General features: G+C 39.0%; 1 protein-coding gene and 1 long non-coding RNA gene across 6 annotated transcripts in view; one reads left to right on the top strand and one right to left on the bottom strand.

Annotated features, from left to right (window-relative positions):
• Window positions 1-22964, bottom strand: part of LOC117200755 (uncharacterized) — an 86543-nt gene that overhangs the window by 22647 nt on the left and 40932 nt on the right. For both annotated transcript variants that reach the window (XR_007471592.1, XR_007471593.1), the window contains exon 3: window positions 5434-5500. This is a non-coding gene — a long non-coding RNA (uncharacterized LOC117200755). The remainder of the gene's footprint in view (window positions 1-5433; window positions 5501-22964) is intronic.
• The window catches only part of MALT1 (MALT1 paracaspase), a 59659-nt gene that overhangs the window by 24181 nt on the left and 12514 nt on the right, over window positions 1-22964 (top strand). For 2 of the 4 annotated variants that reach the window (XM_004268050.3, XM_033424935.2), the window contains exons 5-13: window positions 987-1165; window positions 1583-1679; window positions 2275-2307; window positions 5204-5230; window positions 6982-7014; window positions 12511-12714; window positions 20451-20628; window positions 21766-21840; window positions 22385-22512. In XM_004268050.3, the coding sequence (XP_004268098.3) occupies window positions 987-1165; window positions 1583-1679; window positions 2275-2307; window positions 5204-5230; window positions 6982-7014; window positions 12511-12714; window positions 20451-20628; window positions 21766-21840; window positions 22385-22512 (954 nt within the window). Of the gene's footprint in view, window positions 1-986; window positions 1166-1582; window positions 1680-2274; window positions 2308-5203; window positions 5231-6981; window positions 7015-12510; window positions 12715-14480; window positions 14545-20450; window positions 20629-21765; window positions 21841-22384; window positions 22513-22964 lie in introns of those variants that run through there. The other 2 variants (XM_004268049.4, XM_049697717.1) reach the window with 2 other exon arrangements.

Genomic DNA, 22964 nt, shown 5'->3' with positions numbered 1-22964 from the left:
AGTGAAGCATTTCATCCAACTGGTTTTCTACTTTTGCCATCCATCTTTTTAGTCCAATAACTAGTATTGATCAAGGGAAAAACCCAGTGTACTCTAAAGAGTAGCCATCAGGTATTATTTTTTCACACAAACAGTCAAGAACGATATTTGTCATTTTTGCTAGACAAAAAGAATGAGGGAAACAGACTTTTTGTTGCCAATTTGTCTGTCTTCCATTCTTCTCTCAATTTAGCTTTTCCTATACCCGAATAAAGTCTCTAGAAATAGTCATGATTAATTGAGTGATTTATGTTTTCCTAGAATGTTTCTGTGCATGTAATTAACTTTAATATGTTTATAAATGGAATCTTATTCATTCAACAAATATTATTGATCACCTGCAATGTGCTAGACACTGAGTTTCATTGTTACTGGATCACATTGACAAGGCTTCTGTCCTCAAGGCCCTTAGAGAGTAACAGATGAGCATTCAGTAGATAACGCTTAACCCATCCATATTTATTCAGTGCTAATAACAAAACTCCTAATTTTAAGAAGGCAAGTTAAATGAAACAGCAGAACGTAGAGCTTTCTGTTTTGAACAGAAACATCACTCAAGTTGTTTCTGTCCTTTGCTCCCACCGAAAAGACTCTGTGGCCAAACACATTTAGAAACCACTTAAACTGTTTTCCCCTCTTAAATACACAGTGCATACTAACACTTGGAAAACTGAGAAGTCCTGCAATAAAGACAACTGTTTAACTTTGTTTAACCCAGAATGTTCTAAACTTATTTGTCTATAGCATCCTTTTATCCACAGAACATCTCTTAATATTTCTAGATGTGCTACAGTTTTATGGAACATCATTTGGGAGATGCTATTGAAGATTGTAAAAAAAAAAAAAAAAAAAGATGGATGAACTTGAAAATATTTTTTTAATTAAAAAAAATTTTTTTAACCTCGAGATTTTATTTATGTTCCGTGATATTTTTCTTTTAATTTAAGGAAGTTTGGATGGCGTCTCTGACTCTAAGTTGCAAATCTGTATTGAACCAAAGTCCCAAAAGTTGATGCCTGGCAGCACGTTGATCCTACAGTGTGTTGCTGTTGGAAGCCCCATTCCTCACTACCAGTGGTTCAAAAATGAATCACCACTAACACATGAGACAAAAAAGCTATACATGGTAGGAAGTTGGCCTTGGGGGTATTTGGGGGGGTTAATATGTAAAATAGTATAATTGAAAATTACAGTGAATATTAAAATTCATATTCTCTGGGGTGTTTTAATGTTTTCAGTATTTTTTCAAGTTCTTTATTATCTAATATTAATTGATTCTTATATTTGCAAAAGGGCTAGAACACCAGCCCACATGTAAGTGCTTGTATGAAAAACGTCAAACTGAGTATTGCATCAGACTCACCACTGTTAGATTCATTGTATTATTTGCTTGCTAATATTTGACCTAATGAATGGAAGTAATCTAGGAATGTCTGAAATGTTAGGATTTGTAGGTTTAAAAAAAAAAAAACTCAAAATAACTTTCTCCAAGCCACTTCAATTAAAATTGAGGAAATGTGAGCATATTCTAATACTGATACAGGTGCCTTATGTGGATCTGGAGCATCAAGGAACCTATTGGTGTCGTGTATATAATGATCGAGACAGTCAAAACAGCAAGAAAGTAGAAGTCATCGTAGGTAAGCAGTATCGCTCAGTATTCTGACAAATGGAGCCGTATAAAATGAAGTGTTTGAACAGCGGAAATTCTGTTCACCCATTGAATTTAATGGTATGTTAAACAAAATAACTGCTGATGCTTAAGTAGAAATTTGAGAGCATACATACTAAAACTCCTAATCAGGATTCACGTACAAAGAGCAGAAAGAACTGTAAAAAAGGCTATTTTATTGAGACCGTTTTCATAATTTTTTTAGTTTTATAGTTTATGTTAAACATTTATGGCAAAAATGTATTCCTTAAAGCTTTAGCTAAAAAAAAAAAAAAACCCTTGATTTAGGGGAAAAAGATTTTTAATAAACTATTTTTTCAAAAAAAATCACAGGCATATAAAGAAAAGAATGATTATTAACCAACAGTCCCTCTATGAAGTGCATAATGTGGGGGTGTGTTCTAGTTAAGCTTAATGCATTCAGTTATGTTGTCAGTAGGAGGAGATACTGATGCATATGTTGGTTTGTCAACATATTTCTGTGCTATTTATCTCTGCTTGATGGCTGCCCTTCCTAAGATCATGAATTACAATATATTCACATTTGTTTTCTCTGAAACAAGGAAGAACAGATGTGGCAGTGGAGTGCACTGAAGGTAGTGTAATCCTTTGGTTTGAAACCAAATATCCCGCATGCTGGTTCCTCTTGGGATTGGTGGAGTGCCCTGGTTTACTGAGGGCAGTGATGGAAAAAATACTAGCTATAAGAAAAAATTTTGATAGAAGGATACTGTATCTTAGTCTTTGAGGGTTAATAAATTACCAGAGACACTATTAAACTGACATTAATTAAAACAACTAATTTTTATTGTAAAGCAATTATACCCCAATAAAGATGTTAAAAAAAAACAACTAATTTTTAATTGATTTTCTATTGTATATAAAAATAAAGTTCCTGGGACTTCCCTGACGGTCCAGTGGTTAAGACTGCGCTTCCACTGCAGGGGGTGTAGGTGCGATCCCTGGTGGGCGAACTAAGATGCCATATACCGCATGGTGTGGCCAAAAAATAAAAAAGAAAATAAAGCTCCTGTACAACACCTTATGAATAGTGAACAGTTGCAATTAATTCTTAATGTTAATTATCTTCATAAAATTTGTAAAAATCCATGGCTATACTGTCATGGATAGTTGTTTAGATTATTTTATCTGTCCTTCAGCCATGGTAAGATGCCTCTCAAATGCAAATGTAATTTCTATAACAGTTTCAGGACGGGAGATTTATTGTTTAACGCATGCTTTAGCAAATATTAAATATCCTGTTTTAATATAAAATTTATAAGATCCATTTTTTGAAGCTACAAGGCTGAAGACTAGATATTATGGTAAAAGTGACATGGTAGATTAAAAAGAACTGAAAGTTATTTTAACATAAACTTTTATCTTGTTTTAATTAACCAAAGCCTTGCACATAAGTTGTAATGAGTAAATTTTAAAACTTAAATTACGTTCCCCTAGTGTGATGTCACTGTTTTGCAAAATTAGGTTTGTGGATAGCAAAGTATTTTTTCAATTTCTGCCTCTTTATTATAAACCCTTAGGCTCTACTTGAGCAAAGTAAAAAAATAATGTTAAATCTTATGTTTCCTGGTTTTCCTGTCCTTCATACTGCTATGGTGTCACTTTGAAATACTATAAGTACTGTTTTCATCCCAGTCATAGTTGCGGACAGGAATTCTCTAGCATAAAGCAGTTCTAATCCTGTGGCCTATGGGCCCTACATGAGGGAATCTATGTAAAGAAATCCTAACCAAACTCTTCTTCCTTCTCCTTTTTCAGCTAATTGCATGATTTTTAAAAGCTCCTAACACTGGAGACCTCTAAGAATAAACATAAACTAGCATTGCTGTTCAGCTTCTGGGTAATGCATGTATATTACCACCTTGCGGCTTCTTTACCTGCAAGATTCTTCCTATAATTTTTGCAGTGGCAAACACACTATTAAGTAATAACTTTCAGATAAATCTGTTCCAAACACAGATGAAAACCCAACTATGAAACTACTCCAAAAATTTCAGATGGAAAAATTAGATCCAACTCTTCTTTCTAAAAAAGTCTTCAAAGTTGAGGCATTTTATAGTTGGTGGAGTGGCACGTGTTAACAATGTGCCAACATACCGTATCTTTTTTTACCTGTAGAACATGATGTGACCTATTTTATGTGCTTTGTTAAAGATACTTGATCAGGAGAAGGGGTAGGGGGTTGGATAGGTGGAGCTCAGGGGATTTCTTTAGGGCAGTGAAAATATCCTATATGGCAGCTGTAGTGGTAAATACATATATGCAGGTTTTAAATCGTTTAGGAAGGTCAGAGGAGGGGGATCCCAGGATGGAACACAGAATATGACAGAAGAATCTAAACCTATTGCAAGTGTATGAAGCAACCTCACTGATTATGGGATGGAAGAACAGGTGCTAACCTAAGTACCTAGGAATGAGTGAACACAGAAGGCAGAAGAAATTGTACAGAACCCTGTACTCTAGCTGATACCACTCCGTAGTTGATTTTATATCTCATAGAAGTTACTGCATAATATTTTATGAATAGTATAGCATTTATAATTTATTGTGAATGTTAATTTTTATCTTCACACAATTTGTAAAGGAAAAATAGATGGCTATAATGTCATAGGTATTTGCTTAGATGATTTTCTTTCTGTTAGCCAGGCTCTACAGGCTAACAATTCTGAAACCACTATACCTCCAAAAACACATTCCACCAGTGTAACCAGGAGAAAAACATCAGACATCTCCCGATTTACAGACATTCTACAAAATACCTCACCGATAATCCTCAAAACTGTCAGTGTTATGAAAAACAAGGAAAGTCTGAGAAACTGTCACAACAAAGAGGAGCCCAAGGAGACACAAGTAAATGTGATGTGGTGTCCCGAATGGGGTCCTGGAACCAAAAAGAACTTTAATGGTTCATTAATTGTGACAAATACGCCTTACTAACAACAGATGTTAGACATAGGGCAACTAGGTATGGGTGTCTGTAGAAACTCTCTGTAGTATCTTCACGATAGTTCTGTAAAATCTTGAACTGTTCTAAAATTAAAAGTTTATTCTCAAAAATATCATTTGAGGTTTTTAATTAGTTTCATGAAGTGTATAGTCGAGGCCATAGACAAACCTGTCTCGTGACGGTTTTCATCCAGTAATTGGCCAGCATATCTAAAACTTTGATCAAATTAAGAATGAGTCTATTTAGCTTTTTGTCATTTAATGAAAGCAGTAATAGCTCAGGAGTCCTAACTGATGTCCACAGCCACGTTCTCTCCTCTTCACAGTTTGACTGCATGACTTCTCCTTTACGGCATTTTAAAAGTTCTAACCTGATAAGACATTATAACACGATTCAGCAGTGGAAGAATCAGCTTCTTCTGTCAGTCTTGCTATCTGTGCTAAACTGGCAGATTATTTAAAGGTCATTTAAATCTAGGTAAAATTTAAAGATTATTTAATCTATTTTCTCTTATTTTATTTTAGATGAATTAAATAATCTCGGGCATCCCGGTGAGTAATACAAACATTAAAACATTAGCTTTAGATATTTAGTTATTGAATACAGTAACTTAAAGATACTATAGATATTCTCTATCCTTGTGAATAACTCTGTATCATCAAAAGGCAGTTAAATGGGGAAATGCTTGCTCTTTAATTTGAAAGACAAGAAGCAGCCTTTGAAAGAGTGACAAGAGTAACATCTCTGAACTCACCAGACCCCTGGGTCCTTGTTCAAAGCTGCTCAGTCATTGAACACATCTGATCTAGTTGGGTGGGTGTCTGTAACGGAAGTAAAATTATTGTTAGTGCTGTACAGATGAGTAGTTAGTCATTGACCATTAAGGGACTGACAGTTGGCAGGAGTATTTATCATCCTTTGGCCAGTTTTAATCAGAACAGATTTCTGAACAAGTTAAGCTAAAGGGAAGCCTTACCTGAGATGAAAGGCGTAGTAATGATGAGGACTCCATAAAGACTGAGGACATCAGTCCAGGCTGTGGGCGTTCTGAAAGGCACTGATGGAACCTGTGACTATCTGAAAATAAAACCTCACAGGAGTACAATAAGAAGGTACTTATATGTATCAGTTAATATATGTAGAGATCCCTCTTATTTCTTGACATGTGATTTCTCATAGTTTTAGCACCATGACTAGTTTGCTTAGTTTTGTGCCCATATTTTGTTAAAAAACATCTGTTATGGTGAGTGATGATTGGGCTGTGCTGATGACACATAAGCCAGTGAGACAAACCAGAACGTCACTGTTACCCGCATGTCATTCCTGCTGTGCCAGCCTTGAGCTCCGGGAAGCCCCTGTGAGACGTGCTTCAAGCACCCAAAACTAAGTGGTGTTGGAGAACCACCCTCGTCATGTAGCTAGTTGCTTCTCTTGATCTGGTTAGGAATCCCCTTTTCCTAAGTTTGTCTGTTATTTCATGCCCTTCAATGAACATTATGAAAAGCTATTTCAGGAAAACTTTTGCAAACCAGCACCACTAAGCTTCTAAAATTTTCCTGACCTCCTCTTTCATTATATCGTTACTCCTCAAGAATTAGAAACACCAAGAAATTTAGTTAAAAAGAATTTAATATATTTTTAGTGGACTCTCGTAGCATATATATTATTAAAAATGCAAACACTCTGTCTATAGTAAGAGACATATTACTGACTGAACTCCATCTTTCCCTGCATCTCTTCCTGCATGGTCCTTGAGAGTGGGAGGTATTTCATTTTATGTGTAGTTGATGGCAAAGAGCGTGACCACGGAATGAGATTTCCTAGCTTGAAAACATTGGGCAAGTGACTCAGTCTGTCTCTGCCTCAGATTCCTTATCTGTATAATGGAGGTAATAACAGTACATACCTCATAAACTGAGATGATTTAAATCAGTTATATTTACAGCACGTACAGCAGGCCCACGCCATCGTTCAGGAGATGTGAAATTCCTGCTGCTGCTTGCCACCACCAACCATTTTCAGATTGTAATTTCTACCTCACGTGTTAAAGAGTATCACCCCCAGCTGTGGTGATCAGTTACCAGAGACATTCTCCTGCCCCGATTCCGACTCTTGTCCATCTAGGTACCTGTTTTTAATCAAGAACCTGAAAACCTTAAAAATCATAAATTAGCTGTTAGGATCCACATTCTGCCCTTCGGTGCTGCAGATGTGATTGTTCATTGTTTCCGTATCTCTCTAACCCCGAAGATGGATCATGGATAACAGCTCCTTATCTTTTTGCATTTTTACCTTTCTATAGATAATAAAGAGCAAACAGTGGACCAGCCTTTGGGTGAGTAGAGCTTTAAAATGCTTCATCAAAATATAACTGTAGCATGTAACTCTTTTATGGGGATCATGAAGGGATTTGAGACTTTTTAAATTGACAACTTTTATAAATATTTGAATAACATCGAAACCCAATGTTTTATTTTGGATATGTATACAAGAAATTATAGAATAGGAGACTTTAAAATATTATGAATTCAGTTTCAGGGACCAGATCAGCTTCTGTGGAGTGATTTCTGTGTTTGTCAATGTGCAAACAAATATACATATAGACAATAAGAAACATGTATAGGTCACATAAAAATAAGTAATACTATATCTTGGTGGAGTTAGAGGTTAGGAAAGCACGAAAGAGGCTGCCATAGCAGCTCTACATGTTGAAGGATGAATAGGAGAAGGGCCTTCCAGATAGAGGGAACGTGAAATCCTAAGTAAACTTCGTAGAGAAAGAATACAGGGTGCCTGTTGTATTTGGGGAGTTGCAGGTAACAAACGATTCTCTAGAACATGAAGAGAAGGAGCCTGGAGAAGCAGGGTGAGTCCAGGTCTTGAGCCCCATTTCTCAGACAAGCTATTGGAAGGAAACTTGATAGAGGGGTGAGATTTGTCCCTCTGAAAGGCCAGTCTAGTATCGGTGTAGAAAATAAACTGGAGGGAGACATTGTTTAGGTTAGGAGAACAACTGAGACTGTTGCAATGGTCTAGATAAGAAATAATGAGAATCTAAACCAGGGTAGTACCAAGACCATGCAGAAGAAGACAGAACAAATTCAAAAGACCTTGAGGTGATGGAATCAGTAAGCTGTTTTCATCACCTCACCATAGGGTATAAAAAGTACAGCGGAATCACCATGCCTGCTCCAGATTCTTGCTGGACCACTAGGCAGGTGGTAATACAGCCCACTGAGTTAGAGAATACAGAATCAAAAGCAGGATTCAAAGGATAGATGACCCTCATTTTGGGACCTAACCGGTTTGAGGTATCTGTGTCGCGTCTAGGCGGAGATACACAGCAGGCAATTGTGCACGTGGATCTGGAACTCTAAGGAGAGGCCAGGCTCGGAGATACCGTCATGAGCGTCATCAGCATAGAGGTGGAGGCTGACACCGTGAAGGGTAGCATAACGTGGGATTGCTCGGCCCATGGAGAAAAGGGCACTGACTGGGGAAGGGGGGTGGCCCACACAGTGTTGAACAATTAGAATCAGTTGTCACTGATCAGATAGCATATATAAATTCAGGTTTCTAGATTCTCCTGAAAATGGTAGATTTTGAGTGAGAGCTGTCAGTTGTGCTTAAATAGTAGCTGTCCCTGTAAAAGGGCATGTGCCCCTGTTTTCCTGTCATGTAATATTCTCAGTCTACTTCACTCTCTCCCTCTCTCTCCTCCCCTCCTTCCCCACATGGTCTCACCAGGTAGTTAAATTTCTTTACATGGTGGCTGAATCCCCAAACCGGAAACTCTCTGGACTTAAGGTTGAGACCCAGAACTGGCAAAGTGTCACACTACATTAAGCTCAGAGAGAACCACAGGGCAGCCCAGATTTGGAGCCGGGGGCAGGGGCCAGGGTGAGGGTGACCACACTGCTTAAAGACAAGGAAGCCATGGTTCCGCAGGGGCTGCCTCTTACCACAAGCTGGAAAGGCAGCCTGGATTAGAATATGAATGGTTTTGTCTAAGGAACTTGGACTTTATTTTGTAGGACATAGAAATTAAAAGATCTGATGCATGAAACCAACAAGGACTGTATATTCACCCAGTCAAAGTTGATGTTAATACTCAATCACTGAAAGATGGCCAAAGGTTTTTTGTTGTTGTTGTTTTTGCGGTACGCGGGCCTCTCACTGTTGTGGCCTCTCCCGTTGCGGAGCACAGGCTCCGGACGTGCAGGCTCAGCGGCCATGGCTCATGGGCCCAGCCTCTCCGCGGCATGTGGGATCTTCCCGGACCGGGGCACGAACCCGTGTCCTCTGCCTCGGCAGGCGGACTCTCAACCACTGCGCCACCAGGGAAGCCGCAAAGGGTTTTTTATTTAAACACTTATATAGCACTTAATATGTACCAGGTCCTTTTCCAGTTGCTTATGAATATTAACTCTTTTTGGATGAGATGAGTAATACACTATTAGAATAATCAGACATAAAATTATTGATGTAACTTGTACCAGTTTTTAAAGAATACATTTCATTAAACTTTGGAAGATGTCTAGGATCATGTAGTTAAATTCTCTTTCTGAAGTTGTTTTATCCTGTTGCTTAATCAACTGGTGTTTGTGTTTCCTTTTTCCAGTGAATGGTTTGTGTTCAAGAAGTTGTGGGTGGCTCTTACAGTAAATGTTTTTCTACAGAAAATTTCTTCCATTTATTTTATCACTTGAAAACCATCATAAGTCGCTTATATAGTTGCTATTTTGAAGTTTTCTTTGATTCCTCACCCTTGTCTCCTCAACTTCAAATTTTACTGTTTCTTTCTCTGTCATAGCTCTAAAGTCTGACTTTTCCTTTCCCTTTCTACAACCAATTCCTGGAATAAGACTTTGTCACCTCTCATTTCGACCACTGCAGTCTGCTTCTCTATTCTAAATCCACCCCAGTTCACCTATCGTTCAGGAACTGGTTTACCAGTAGAGTGGGCAAGGTAAGTTCCCTACCCATCATCTTTATTACCATCAAACTGAAAATGCTCCAAGACGGTTTAGGAACTAGCTGTTAAAAATTATCCTTGGGGAAAAGTTTTTGAAGAGTTATGGTCAATTATTGATACACACATTTTAAGCCCGTAGTTCTCAAATTGCTGAACCCTTGCATTCTTTTTTTTTCTTTTTAATTAATTTATTTATTTATTTATTTTTGGCTGTGTTGGGTCTTCGTTGCCGTACGTGGGCTTTTCTCCAGTTGAGGCGAGCAGGGGCTACTCTTCGTTGCGGTGCGTGGGCTTCTCATTGTCATGGCTTCTCTTGTTGCGGAGCACAGGCTCTAGGCACACAGGCTTCAGTAGTTGTGGCACGTGGGCTCAGCAGCTGTGGCTTGGGGGCTCTTGAGCTCAGGCTCAGTAGTTGTGGCGCACAGGCGTAGTTGCTCCGCGGCATGTGGGATCTTCCCGGACCAGGGCTCGAACCCATGCCCCTTGTATTGGCAGGCGGATTCTTAACCACTGCGCCACCAGGGAAGCCCTGAACCCTTGCATTCTATAAATAATGCCAAGTGTTCCTTCCAAACAGATAACAAAACTAGTGAATAAATAATCGATCTTAGCAGAAACAGCCTGTATGGTTAGTTTGACAACTGTTCCCCCAACCAAAAACCCCAGTGATTTTTTTCTATTACATACCTTTATAATTGTCTTCTGCCAACAGAAAATTTTAATCTAATATATATCCTAAACTATCATAATATCCCACCACGAAACCCACGATGCTTTGCAGACACTTTACTACTTGAATCGCATTGGGAACCCCATGATTTGGACTGTAATGATGTCAGCCAGTGACCACACATCCTCCACCTCCTCTCACTTAGGAGCAGATTGAACTGAGTCCATCAGTGTATTGACATTGGCTCTGAACTCTGATAGGGTTGATGGGCTCAGAAAAACATGCTCTGAAATTTTTCTGTGGGTTAGCCAGCTGAAGTGTTCCTATATAGTGCGTAAATTGGGGTAAGAGTACATTTCTAGTTTATTTAAGAAGAAACTTTAAAAAAAAAAAAGGAAATACAAGTGATCATGTTTTACACTGCCTCCTAGTTGAAATCCATCCTGAGTATTCTCAACTTTTTTTATTGTTTTAAAACGAAAGGCAGTTTAGTAGAGGCTTTATGTCTCAATTTACTTATTTATTAAACAGTCTTGAAAATTGGCCTTTTCTTTGGAATAGAAGAAGAGATTATCATTTGTACAGGACTTGAAGTGACTTTTATTGAGTTAGAAATGTGGCTTAAGTATCATTTCATGTTTTTCAAAAATGTGTATACTCATAAGAATAGGCAATGAGCAAGAAATCTCCGAAAATGTCAGTGTAGAATAAACATACCATGACAAGGGGAATTCCCTGGCCATCCAGCAGTTAGGACTCGGCGCTTTCACTGCCGAGGGCCCGGGTTCAATCCCTGGTTGCACAAGCCGCGCGGCGAGGCCAAAGAAACAAAAAAAAGATACCATGACAGAAGTATTGAGGATTTTCACAAAGTGGGGTATTCTGCCACTTTGAGAGGGTCACATTCTTTTAGTTGGTGCTAGTTTTTCTCCAGACCTTGTTTAACTGTAGACTTAAATGCTCTGTGGAAAGAGAAGAAATTCCACCAGAGATTTTTGGTGACATTTAATCATCTTAACGATCTGAAGCATCTGAAATTAGATGACATATTGTAGCCATCAAGTCAGCAATGTGATTATTTGTGCCTGTTTCAATTGCACAGGAGTAGTATCCATGTTAATTTATAAATAAGCTACTTAACAGCACTTTGTGACAAAGGCTGGTCACCAAGTCCTGGCCAGCGTCAGTCTGGGACTGCCACGTGCTCCTGTTACACCTTCTCTGCTGCTCTCTGGTGTCTCCATCATGGATTTAGACCGTAACGTGCTGCACACACCCCACTGCCAGCCCTTGAGAAAAACATCATGACAGGTTCCTGTTGTCGTGGCACAGTCTCAAGTCTTTAACCTTTAACCCCACCCGCGACTAGCAAAAGTACAATTCTGAAGACCTCTTAGGCACTAAGCTATGCTCAGCCTTCCACAACTCTTTTGGACAAGCTATATACCAGATAAAGCCAGCTGGTACTTTTAAAGGCACAGGTGTGGACCTTTTTGCCTCTTACAAACAGAACCACTTTTTGTATGAGACCACGTCCTTGAGCAAAGCCTCAGTTCACTAAGGTCACAGATTGAACTGCTAAGGTATTCATACAAAAAGTCTTCATGCAGCCCTGAGGTAACCGCATCTCACCCAAACACGAAATTTTTTTTAAAGAAGCTAACGGGAGACAGTACATCAACTGAAAATTTAAAAATACAGTATTTGTTAAACTCCTGCTTTTCCCTCCTCTTTGGTATTTCCCCTTATCTGCTCTGATGGGAATTCTTCCTTTCTCTCTTTTTGGTATTTCTTTTGTTTCTAGCCTGTTCCATTGTCAGCAAAACAGAACCTAATTTGATGGGAACCCAATTCCAAACATTCTTTGTTTAAATTTGCTCTAAAAGTCTATATTGAATATTCTTTCCTTCTGTTGTAAATCAGTAAAAGTATTACTTTAATATTAGTTACTATTATGCTTCATATACAGCTAACATCCTTTGCCTGGGTCTCAAAAGCATCAATTAATTTCAGTTTGATTCATCAGCCTCTGTATTCCTCAATAGAGTTTATTGGTCTGCTATGTAAGGTGATCACTCTAAAATGAAATTAAATAATGAAATCTTATTTGTACAGCATTTTATTAGGTTTAATTTTTATATCCTCCTTTAAATTTCTCCCCCTCCCCCCCTTTTTTTTTTAAATAGCAAAGGACAAGGTTGCTCTTTTGATAGGAAATATGAATTACTGGGAGCACCCCAAGCTTAAAGCTCCTTTGGTGGATGTGTATGAATTGACCAACTTGTTAAGACAGCTAGATTTCAAAGTCGTTTCACTGCTGGATCTTACTGAATATGAGATGCGTAATGCCGTGGATGAATTTTTACTGCTTTTAGACAAAGGAGTCTATGGTAAGATGTTTATCATCTTTGCTTTTATAATTATCCACTATTTTTCTTGTATAAGTTAGGTTAAAAGTTAAACAGAAAGGCATGGTAAACGGATTGTTGAAAAGTTTTATTCTTGTAATAAAAGATGGATTTTGATCTTCATTCCATAGTTCCATATGACTAATTAGCTTGATGTCTTTACTTTCATGTGTCACAACAATGTTGTTCTTATTAGAATTCTTACCTATCTTACGTGATTTTGTTTTATTGACTACGAGAGCTACAGTAAAGTTCAGTGACCAAATAGCAAATTGTATATTCATATATGTTAAATATTACTGTGTGTGTGTGTGTGTAGCGTACAAAATGCTGTAACCGAATGAACATTTCACGTTTGTTTCCTTTTTCTAACTATTGCATAGTATTTTCAGGTCTTTTAGTGGGAACTACAATAGAATTTAACAAGAAAATGTTGGTGAGTGAGACATATGAAAACAATCAGTAAACTAAAGTTTTATGCAGATGCAGTTAAAGATGGACCTCCACAAAAATTCTAACAGTAAATTTGTAATGGTTTTTCTCATTCTTTTAAATATGTTAAGAACACTACCTATATGTCAGTGATTCTTTAAAGAGAGAATATGCTGTCAGTAGTAAGCAGTTTCTTTGGTAATTTCTGTCTTTTAGTGGGCATAACCACAAGCATGGAACGGCCAAATGTTATGCTGTGAGCCATGTTTCTCAGAGTTGTGCTCACCACGATGTTGTGTAATAACATTCAACTGCTGGGAAGGTGACATCTCCAGGCCTGTTGTCAGGATGCCACCGATAAAGCGTTGATCTGGCTTCTATACCTTTCCAATTATTTTACTTCAATAATTTCTAAATTTAGCCTTTTTACTTCTAATTAGAGTCATATGATGAGGCAAGCTTGGTACAATTGCTAAAGGTTCTCAGAGTAGAATTTTTAATGGAAGAAAAGATTTTTTCCAAGATTTAACACATTACTGTACGTGGGATGAGGGACAGTCTTAAAATCGTACTAAATAAGTTTTAAATGAGTTTCTTCTTAAGTAATAAGGATTACAGTTGTTAGGCAAGTGAATCAACAAATTAAATCTCTCAGATTTGGGATTTCAACTATTATGCTGACGTTTTGATAACATAATCTTGTTTATGAGTATATAAAGTGATGAATCTGGGTGAATCCATTCATTTGTCTTATGAAAATATGGTAGAATATACGATACTAATGTGCCTTTGTGGTAGTTGGTTTATATTTTTAGTCTCTAATAAGGTGGTTGGTTGATTATTTTTACATTACATAATTTATCTCCATTTTTTTTTTTTTTTTTTTTAATCTCCATTTTTAAGTGCATAGATGGCTTAAACAGGAAAAGGCTTCTAAAACTTCCCCAGAAGTAAGGAGGTAGAAGGAAAAAATATTTACCGACTTAGGTTTTGGAATTGGTGAAGTATTTTAAGAGTGAGGGAATTTTATGAAGAATTATGTGCTTGATTATTTATTCTCATTTCTTATTAACATTATCACCTTGGCTTTAAGTCCTTGGTTTGGCTTTTTAAATCAAAACTTTTAATTGCCCCTGCAAGCTTGAGAACCAGAAATATTTAAAGTTCTGGCAAGAAGAGTTCAACTTATGCTGAAGCTTTGCCCCAGTATGAAAACCTCAACTTGGAATATGGAATAAATAGGTATATTAAAGCGAAATGGCAGCTTAAGAAAGCTGGAAAAGATGTTTAAATACTACTGATTCATGTCTTAACAGGGTGGCTGCATTATATTTTGAAGTATTGTGAATATCCCAAACATCAGACACATCTACTTTCAATGTAAGTGTGGTAGAGGCCTGAGGGCATAGGCGTTTCCCCTGGACTGTGCCCTGTGTCCAGCTGACAGCCCTGGGGGGCCAGGAGTACTTTGGGGGTAGGGGAGGCCGAGGCAGAGTCATAGGAATTTCCCATTAGATGTGGGAAACACAGGCATTCAAGTTTATGCCCTTTTGTACTATAGTGCCCTTGGGTTTGTGAGAGAAATAAAAATTAACAGAAAATAAGTAACTCAATTTTTAAACATATATAAACATTAAAAACACAATCTAAGAACAGGAATAACTGACTTAAATACTACATGTCCTTGAAGATAAATAAGGATAAAGATTTCAGTTGTATAGATAAACTAGGATGGAGAGTAACTACATATTTGGCTTGATATCCACCCTACCTAACACCTTTTTACATTCGTCACTTGCTGCAGCTTAGATATGCTTTGATAGAAAACAAGACTAAAGGAGTCCCCTAGAGTCTGTCATACAGAGTGAAGTAAGTCAGAGAGAGAAAAACAAATACCGTATGCTAACACATATGTAGGGAATCTAAAAAAAAAAAAAAAAAGGGTCATGAAGAACCTAGGGGCAGGACGGGAATAAAGACACAGACCTACTAGAGAATGGACTTGAGGATACGGGGAGGGGTAAGGGTAAGCTGGGACGAAGTGAGACAGTGGCATGGACATATATACACTACCAAATGTAAAATAGATAGCTAGTGGGAAGCAGCCGCATAGCACAGAGAGATCAGCTCAGTGCTTTGTGACCACCTAGAGGGGTGGGATAGGGAAGGTGGGAGGTAGGGAGACGCAAGAAGGAAGAGATATGGGGATATATGTATAGCTGATTCACTTTGTTATAAAGCAGAAACTAACACACCATTGTAAAGCAATTACACTCCAATAAAGATGTTTTAAAAAATAAATAAAATACAACACTAATGTCAAACCTGAAAAGAAAAAGAAAAAAAGATTAAAGGAGTCTGGTCAGAATAAGGCCAAAGCCTCATTCACTCTAGAGGAATCATTCACGTCAGTGTAGCTCAGTGGTTAAGCAACGAACCTGAGAGTAACCAACCCCAGGCTCAGCGCTCTGGCTTTTCTGCTTCCTAGCTGTGTGACTGTGACCAAGTTATTTCACTTTTCTAAGCCAAAAAGGACTTATAAAATGGATAGACTAAATTAATGAAGTTGTTCCAGAATAAGTAAGATAAAATAATCATCCCTGTGTCTGGCACACTAAAAGCGCTCAAAATACTGTAGCTATTGTTGTCATGATTTTCTGAATTCAGATTTTCCTTCACCGATAGATGGGGGATTTGGACAACATTCCACTTCAGGCCTCAACAGAGAAACCCAGCTTTCATCTGTTATTATGTGTTACGGTTCAGTCTAAGATTTCATTTGAAAAAAAGAAGGGGTTTTTAAAGTGATAGTGTGGTGAAGTGATGAAAACCAGCACACCAACATTTTATATTTTCTGAGAGTAAAGTTAACTAGAAAGCCAGCAGTAGATTATAAAGAGACAGTATAACATAGCGCAGCAGTCACTCTGGCTGGCATCCCACTTCCGAGTCTATCACTTATTAGTCATGTGAATGTGGGTAAGCTATTAAACCTCCCGGTGTCTCAGCTTGTACATCTGTAAGAGGGGGATGATAACATTGCCTACCTTATTGTGAGATATGTGTTGTGAGCATTATGAGATAATAAAAGTAAAGGGCTTTCTTCCAACAGTGCCTGGCGTGTAGTAAGAGCTATGTAGGTCGGTGGCGGCAGCGGTGGTGGTCATGGTGGCGCATGTTCTAATCAGAGCCCTGTGCCAGGTGCACTGCAGCTCAACTCAAGTGGGAAAAATCTTCCATTTAAACAATTATTTTCTCTGTAGGCAAAAATAAATATCTGTGACAGACTATATTCTTAGAAATCATATTCCCAAGAAATAAAATTCCCCAAAGATCTAATTTATAAGATTGTATTTTTAACCACATTGAATTCTTTGACATTTTAAAAGAGATCTGTTTTGTCCTTCTATCCTTGAGTAATGAGGGTAGTTAATTAAACGTACAAGTAGTACTAGAGATGGAATTTTTAAAATACAGTCATTTGGTCTAGTTATTTAACATAAAAATGCTTAATCTCCTGCGGTATAATTTGTACGTAGACTTTGATACAAAATTCTTGTTACACTTTTCATGAATTATTCTGCAGTGGAGAAAAGGTATTTTGTTGTCAGTGCCTTAATATCCGTGATTGCAGAGCTGAGCATTCAGCACTGAAACACTGGACACACACTTAGCTTTTCCTGGATGATGGAGGCTGAACCTTCCCTTGAAGTTGCTTCTTCTCCCAAGCCAAGTCTTGCTTGAGCCAGAATGTGTTAAGTGATACAATGGGAGCAATACCCATGCTTTCTGGTTGGCTGTCTCTTAATGATATCAGTTGTAGAAATGGTACCATTTCTACTGAAAGACTCTTTCTAGAAAGGTCTCCAGATCTACCTCTGCCCTGACCAGTTTGCATTGTTAATTTAATACAGTCAAGAAGTAATTACTGGGGCTTCCCTGGTGGCGCAGTGGTTGAGAGTCCGCCTGCCGATGCAGGGGACACGGGTTCGTGCCCCGGTCCGGGAGGATCCCACATGCCGCGAAGAGGCTGGGCCCGTGAGCCATGGCCGCTGAGCCTGCGCGTCCGGAGCCTGTGCTCCGCAACGGGAGAGGCCACAACAGTGAGAGGCCCGCGTACCGCAAAAAAAAAAAAAAAAAAAAAAAGAAGTAATTACTGAGTTCCTGTTATGTCCCTAGCCCAGATAAGGAGTATTCTAGGTGTTGAGGGAGATACAGAAAATAAAGAACATGATCTATACTCCAAGAAAATTACAGGACTTCCCTGGTGGTCCAGTGGTTAAGACTCCAAGCTTCCACTGGGGGGGCGTGTGTTTGATCCCTGGTGGGAGAACTGAGATCCCACATGCCGCGTGGCCCGACCAAAAAAAGGAAAGAAAATTATAAGTCCCTTAATATAACGGGAGGGGGAGAAGACTGTAAATAGAATCCAAACACCTATCAGCTACATGATTTTAAACAAATTGTTTAATCTTTTAAAATTTGATTTCCTCACTTATTAAATAGGTCATTTAAAGATTGTTATATGGGTTAAAATCAGATCATGTATATGAAGGTGCTTTGAAAACCATGAAAATGCTATGCAAATATAAAATTCCTGTTTTTATTACGATCACTGTTATCAGAGAAACTATATCTACGTAGAATCGGGAAATGTCAATAAAGCAAATACTGTATATGACTTTAAGTGTCAAGAGTGCTGCTGTAGGATTTCCCAGCAGGGTGAGGCGGAAGTGTGTTAGAAAACTGGAGACCAGGTGATAAGTTGCCAAGGGTTCTGAACCTGAGATAAGCCTGGAGCCTTGGTGAAGATTTGGGTAGATGGAAAGGAGATCGTGACCTGAGCAGGGTCATGGAGGTTACAGATAAGCATGTCTTGCTCTGGAAGCAGGAAAGAGAGAGCAGAGTCAGATTTTGAATACTTGACAGAGTATAAATTTTACTCTTTTAAAGTATACAATTCTTGGGCTTCCTTGGTGGCGCTGTGGTTGAGAGTCCGCCTGCCCATGCAGGGGACGCGGGTTCGTGCCCCGGTCCGGGAAGATCCCACATGTCGCGGAGCGGCTGGGCCCGTGGGCCATGGCCGCTGAGCCTGCGCGTCCGGAGCCTGTGCTCTGCAAGGGGAGAGGCCACGACAGTGAGAGGCCCGCGTACCAAAAGCTAAATAAGTAAATAAAGTATACAGTTCTTTTAAAGTATACAAGTGGTTTTTAGTGTATGCACAAAGTTGTGCAGTCACCTAATTCCAGAACATTTTCATCACGCCCCCCAAAAAACCCAAATCCATTAGCGGTCACACCTCAGTCCTCCATACCCCAAACTCCTGGCAACAACAAATCACTTTCTGTCTGGATTTGTCTGTTGAGGACATTTCATGTAGATGGAATCGCTCCCTGTGCGTCCTTCTGTGTCTGGCTTCTTTCACTTAGCACAGTGTAGTTAAGGGTCATCTGTGGTAGCGTTACTTTTATGGCTAATGAGTCGTCCACTGTGTGCATATAGAACGTTTTATTTATCCATTCATCAGCAGATTGGCATTTAGGCAGTTTTTGGATATTACGAATAGCACTGCTATGAACATTCGTGTGCATGTTCTTCTGTGGACACTTGTTTTCAGTTCTCTTGGATACTTCCCTTGGAGTGGAATTGCTGGGTCATATAATTCTGAGTTTCGTCTTTTGACCAACTGCTTAACTCCAAAGTGCCTGTGCTGTTGTGTATTTCTGCCGGAAATAAACGAGCTTTCCAATTTCTCTACATCCTTGTCAGCATTTGTTACTGCCTTTTTGATTATAGCCATGCTAGTAAGTGTGAAATGGTATCTCATTGTTTTGTTTTGCATGGTTAATGATGTTGGGCATCTTTTCATGTGCTTATTTGCCATTTGTATATTGTCTTTGGAGAAATGTTTATTCAAATCCTTTGCCCATTTTAAAATTGGATTGTCTTTTTATTGTTGAATTGAAGAGTTCTTTATATATTCTGCATACAAAGTGTCCTTACAGATATAGGATTCATCCTTACAAATATATATGTCCTTATAGACAGATAAGTATTTTCTCCCATTCTGTGGGTCGTCTTTTCACTTGATCTTCATGGCTTAGCGAATTAAACCCACTCCCTTTGTCGTGATTTTCAAAATGCTATCTGTGCACTCTTACTTTCATTTCCAGTGATCATTTAATTCCTTGCCAGGCTAGTCTCCTTTCCATTAGCTGTCATTCCAGGCCCAAGCCTTGTTTCTGTGCATCCTGCCTGTAACGCACCTTGCTTTCTCGCTGCCTTTCCAGATCGTACCCTTTCTCTCAAGGGTGTCCGTTATTGCTTCACCTTACACTGATATTCCTCTCTGCCCTTTATTCATTTCATACAGGGTTGCCCTCGTCACATGATATATGGTATTTAATTAGATGCCGACTCTTCTTTAAGTAGTAACATGAGCGTGCCTGAATGAATTACAAGACCCTCAGGGCCAGGAACTCTGTCTTCGTTTCTTTTTCATTGTCCTCACTGCCTACGTGATAATATTCAGGGCTCACTTGAGGTAGAATAAACCCACGCTGAATATATGGGTGTGCCCCTTTTGTCATTTTTTACCCAAAGCGATACATATGAAATACCCATTTTTCTCATTTAAATAGGAGTTCAAGAAAAGTAGGCAACCTGGCTCCTGCCCTCTAGGGCCAAAGGAAGCAAGTTTTCTTGGCCGTTTAAAGCCACATTCTTGCTAGGGGTTAGGGCTGTAACTACAAAGAGTTAGAGGGGCCTCCCTGGTGGTGCAGTGGTTGAGAATCCACCTGCCAATGCAGGGGACATGGGTTCGAATACTTGACACTGCAGTGGCTATTCGTCTGAGTTGTGTTTATTCCTTCTTCCATTAAATACTATACTCCTGCTGTGTGCCAGGAATGCACAGATAAATGTAAGACTACCCTGCCCTGAAGAAGTTTCTGGTTTCACAGAGGAGACAGATGAGTCAGCAAAGAAGTCCTTAGCCTTTTTTTGTATTTTAACATCATGAGATAAAACTGCATTCCATATGATACCATTGGTTACAAATGTATTGCCTTTATGAATTAAAATACACTTCTGGATAGCATCTTGATGTTGGTTGAAAATTCAGTACTTAAATGAAGATGGTTGTCAAAATAATTTAATACAAATTCAGTTAACACTGAGTTGTATTTATAGTTGCACATCTCTTAAATAAGCATGGATTAACGTCTTTTTTTCTTAAAGAGTGCTACGTGTTCAGAGTGCGATTTCTCTTTTTTCCTGCTTTTCAGGACTATTATATTATGCAGGACATGGTTATGAAAACTTCGGGAACAGCTTTATGGTCCCTGTCGATGCTCCAAATCCATATAGGTCTGAAAATTGCTTGTGTGTACAAAATATACTGAAATTGATGCAAGAGAAAGAAACCGGACTCAATGTGTTCCTGTTGGACATGTGCAGGAAAAGGTAAACTGTCCATTCTTTATATACTGAAACTTGTTGGTCAGTTAAATATCAACCTTGAGAAGTTAAATCTGAAGGCAAACCTCTGCATGGTAGGAATCACTTAAGTTTGTGAATTTTAGCTTATAGACTGAAAGTGATGAAGAAGAAAACTAGAGGAAAATATATTTTCTGTGTGTGTTTTACTTTTTCCTGTCTGCTCTAGGACAAAAGTGAAGAACAAAAGGGCATGGGTATTTTCTCATAATAGAAAAGATACAGGGGCTTCCCTGGTGGCGCAGTGGTTAAGAATCCACCTGCCAGTGCAGGGGACACGGTCTCCAGCCCTGGTCCGGGAAGATCCCACATGCCACGGAGCACCTAAGCCCGTGCGCCCCAACTACTGAGCCTGTGCTCTAGAGCCCGCGAGCCACAACTGCTGAGCCTGTGTGCCGTAACTACTGAAGCTCGCGTGCCTAGAGCCCGTGCTCTGCAACGAGAAGCCACCGAAATGAGAAGCCCACACACCACAACAAAGAGTCGCTCCCGCTCGCCACCAACTAGAGAAAGCCTGAGTGCAGCAACGAAGACCCAACGCAGCCAAAAATAAACAATATAAATTAAAATTTTAAAAAAAAGAAAGAAAACATACAGCTCTTCAGCCTGCCTTTAGAACGTTTCTAACAATCCCTGCAGCTGTTCCTCCAGGAATTAGCAGAGACACCATGCATGGAGTGAGGGCCTCTAGTTAGTCATGGTATTGCAGACAGAGAAAGTTTAGCTGAAGCAGACGTTTGAAGATTTGGATCCCCCTTGTCTGCCATTGTGATACTGAGGAGTGGAGCCAATGATGCTTCTACTCAGATTTAGTGTTTTGCTTGCTCAGCTGTTACCAATCAAAATCCAATGGCCGAATTCAAATGTAACTCCAGTTTTAAAGCTAACAAGAAAAAAGGTGTGAGTCTCTGCCGTCTCAATAGTTTAGGAGCCCTGGATTACTTTTGGTAAATATGTAGCTAATAAGATAAAGGAATTTGAACCTATAATTTTAAGTTATGTGTAATAGGATAGTATCATGTTTGTTATTGATGTTCTTTTAAGAATGCTGTTTTAACTTTTCATATTTATATCTGTCCTTCTCCTCTCTTACCTTTTAAATAGAAATGACTACGATGATACCATCCCAATCTTGGACGCACTAAAAGTCACTGCCAATATTGTGTTTGGATATGCCACGTAAGAAACTTTTATGTTTATGTTGAGGATTCCTTCATTCTTCGATGACTTCTTTTTGATTGTAGATTAGAAGCCTAGAAATATCCGTAGCCATCTAGGCATAAATTTGCCTCGATTTTTTTTTTTTTTTTTGCGGTACGCGGGCCTCTCACTGTTGTGGCCTCTCCCGTTGCGGAGCACAGGCTCCGGACGCGCAGGCTCAGCGGCTATGGCTCGCGGGCCCAGCCGCTCCGCGGCATGTGGGATCTTCCCGGACCAGGGCACGAACCCGCGTCCCCTGCATCGGCAGGTGGACTCTCAACCACTGCGCCACCAGGGAAGCCCTGCCTCGATATTCTTGATAGAAATTTTTAAATAATTGACTTCAGCACTTCGTAGCTTGGCATCTTCTTTTTACTAAGCAGCAAAGCATTTAGTTCTTGCTTAAAGATTAACTCTTTATTTGGGATGCCATGAGAGAGGCAGGGGAGTACATGAGGCTCATCAGTTTTTGCAGAAGCCTCATGCAGCAAGTGTTTGCTTTTTTAAAAATGTCTTTTTTCAGGTGTCAAGGAGCAGAAGCCTTTGAAATACAGCATTCTGGGTTGGCAAATGGAATCTTCATGAAATTTTTAAAAGATAGATTATTAGAAGAAAAGAAAATAACTGTGTTACTGGATGAAGTGGCAGAAGGTAAAATAAAAACTAAAGAGAAAGCTACTCAGGGTTCTCTGTTGGGTCATTATTTTATTCCTATTGTTACTGTGCAGATTTGGAATTCGTATTTATAAGACAATTTTTTTTATATAATGTTCACAACACTCAGGTTTCCCTCCTTCCTTCCCTGTTGGCTTAGCTACATGCATCTGTGCAGTATTACTTGAAGTACAAGTCTGACCCCAGACATGGTTGTGAAATAAATGAAGTTTGATCCTCAGAGCTCTTCACCTTGTTTCTATGCTTAGTGCCTGATGCTGCCCGGTCTGCTTATTTGCAAAAAAAAAAAAAAAAACTGTCTAATGAGCATCCTCTTTCAGGATCAGACAGATAAACTTTACAGAAATGCTGAAACCCTATGGGTTAAAGCTGGGTTCTTTTTCTTTTTTCTTGATGAACTTAGTAGTTTTAAAATTCTGCTTTAAGGA

The sequence above is a fragment of the Orcinus orca genome, chromosome 15 (assembly GCF_937001465.1).
Source record: "Orcinus orca chromosome 15, mOrcOrc1.1, whole genome shotgun sequence".
Taxonomy (NCBI): domain Eukaryota; kingdom Metazoa; phylum Chordata; class Mammalia; order Artiodactyla; family Delphinidae; genus Orcinus; species Orcinus orca.
Note: the sequence above shows the minus strand (reverse complement) of the source record. Positions and strands in the feature narration are given on the sequence as shown.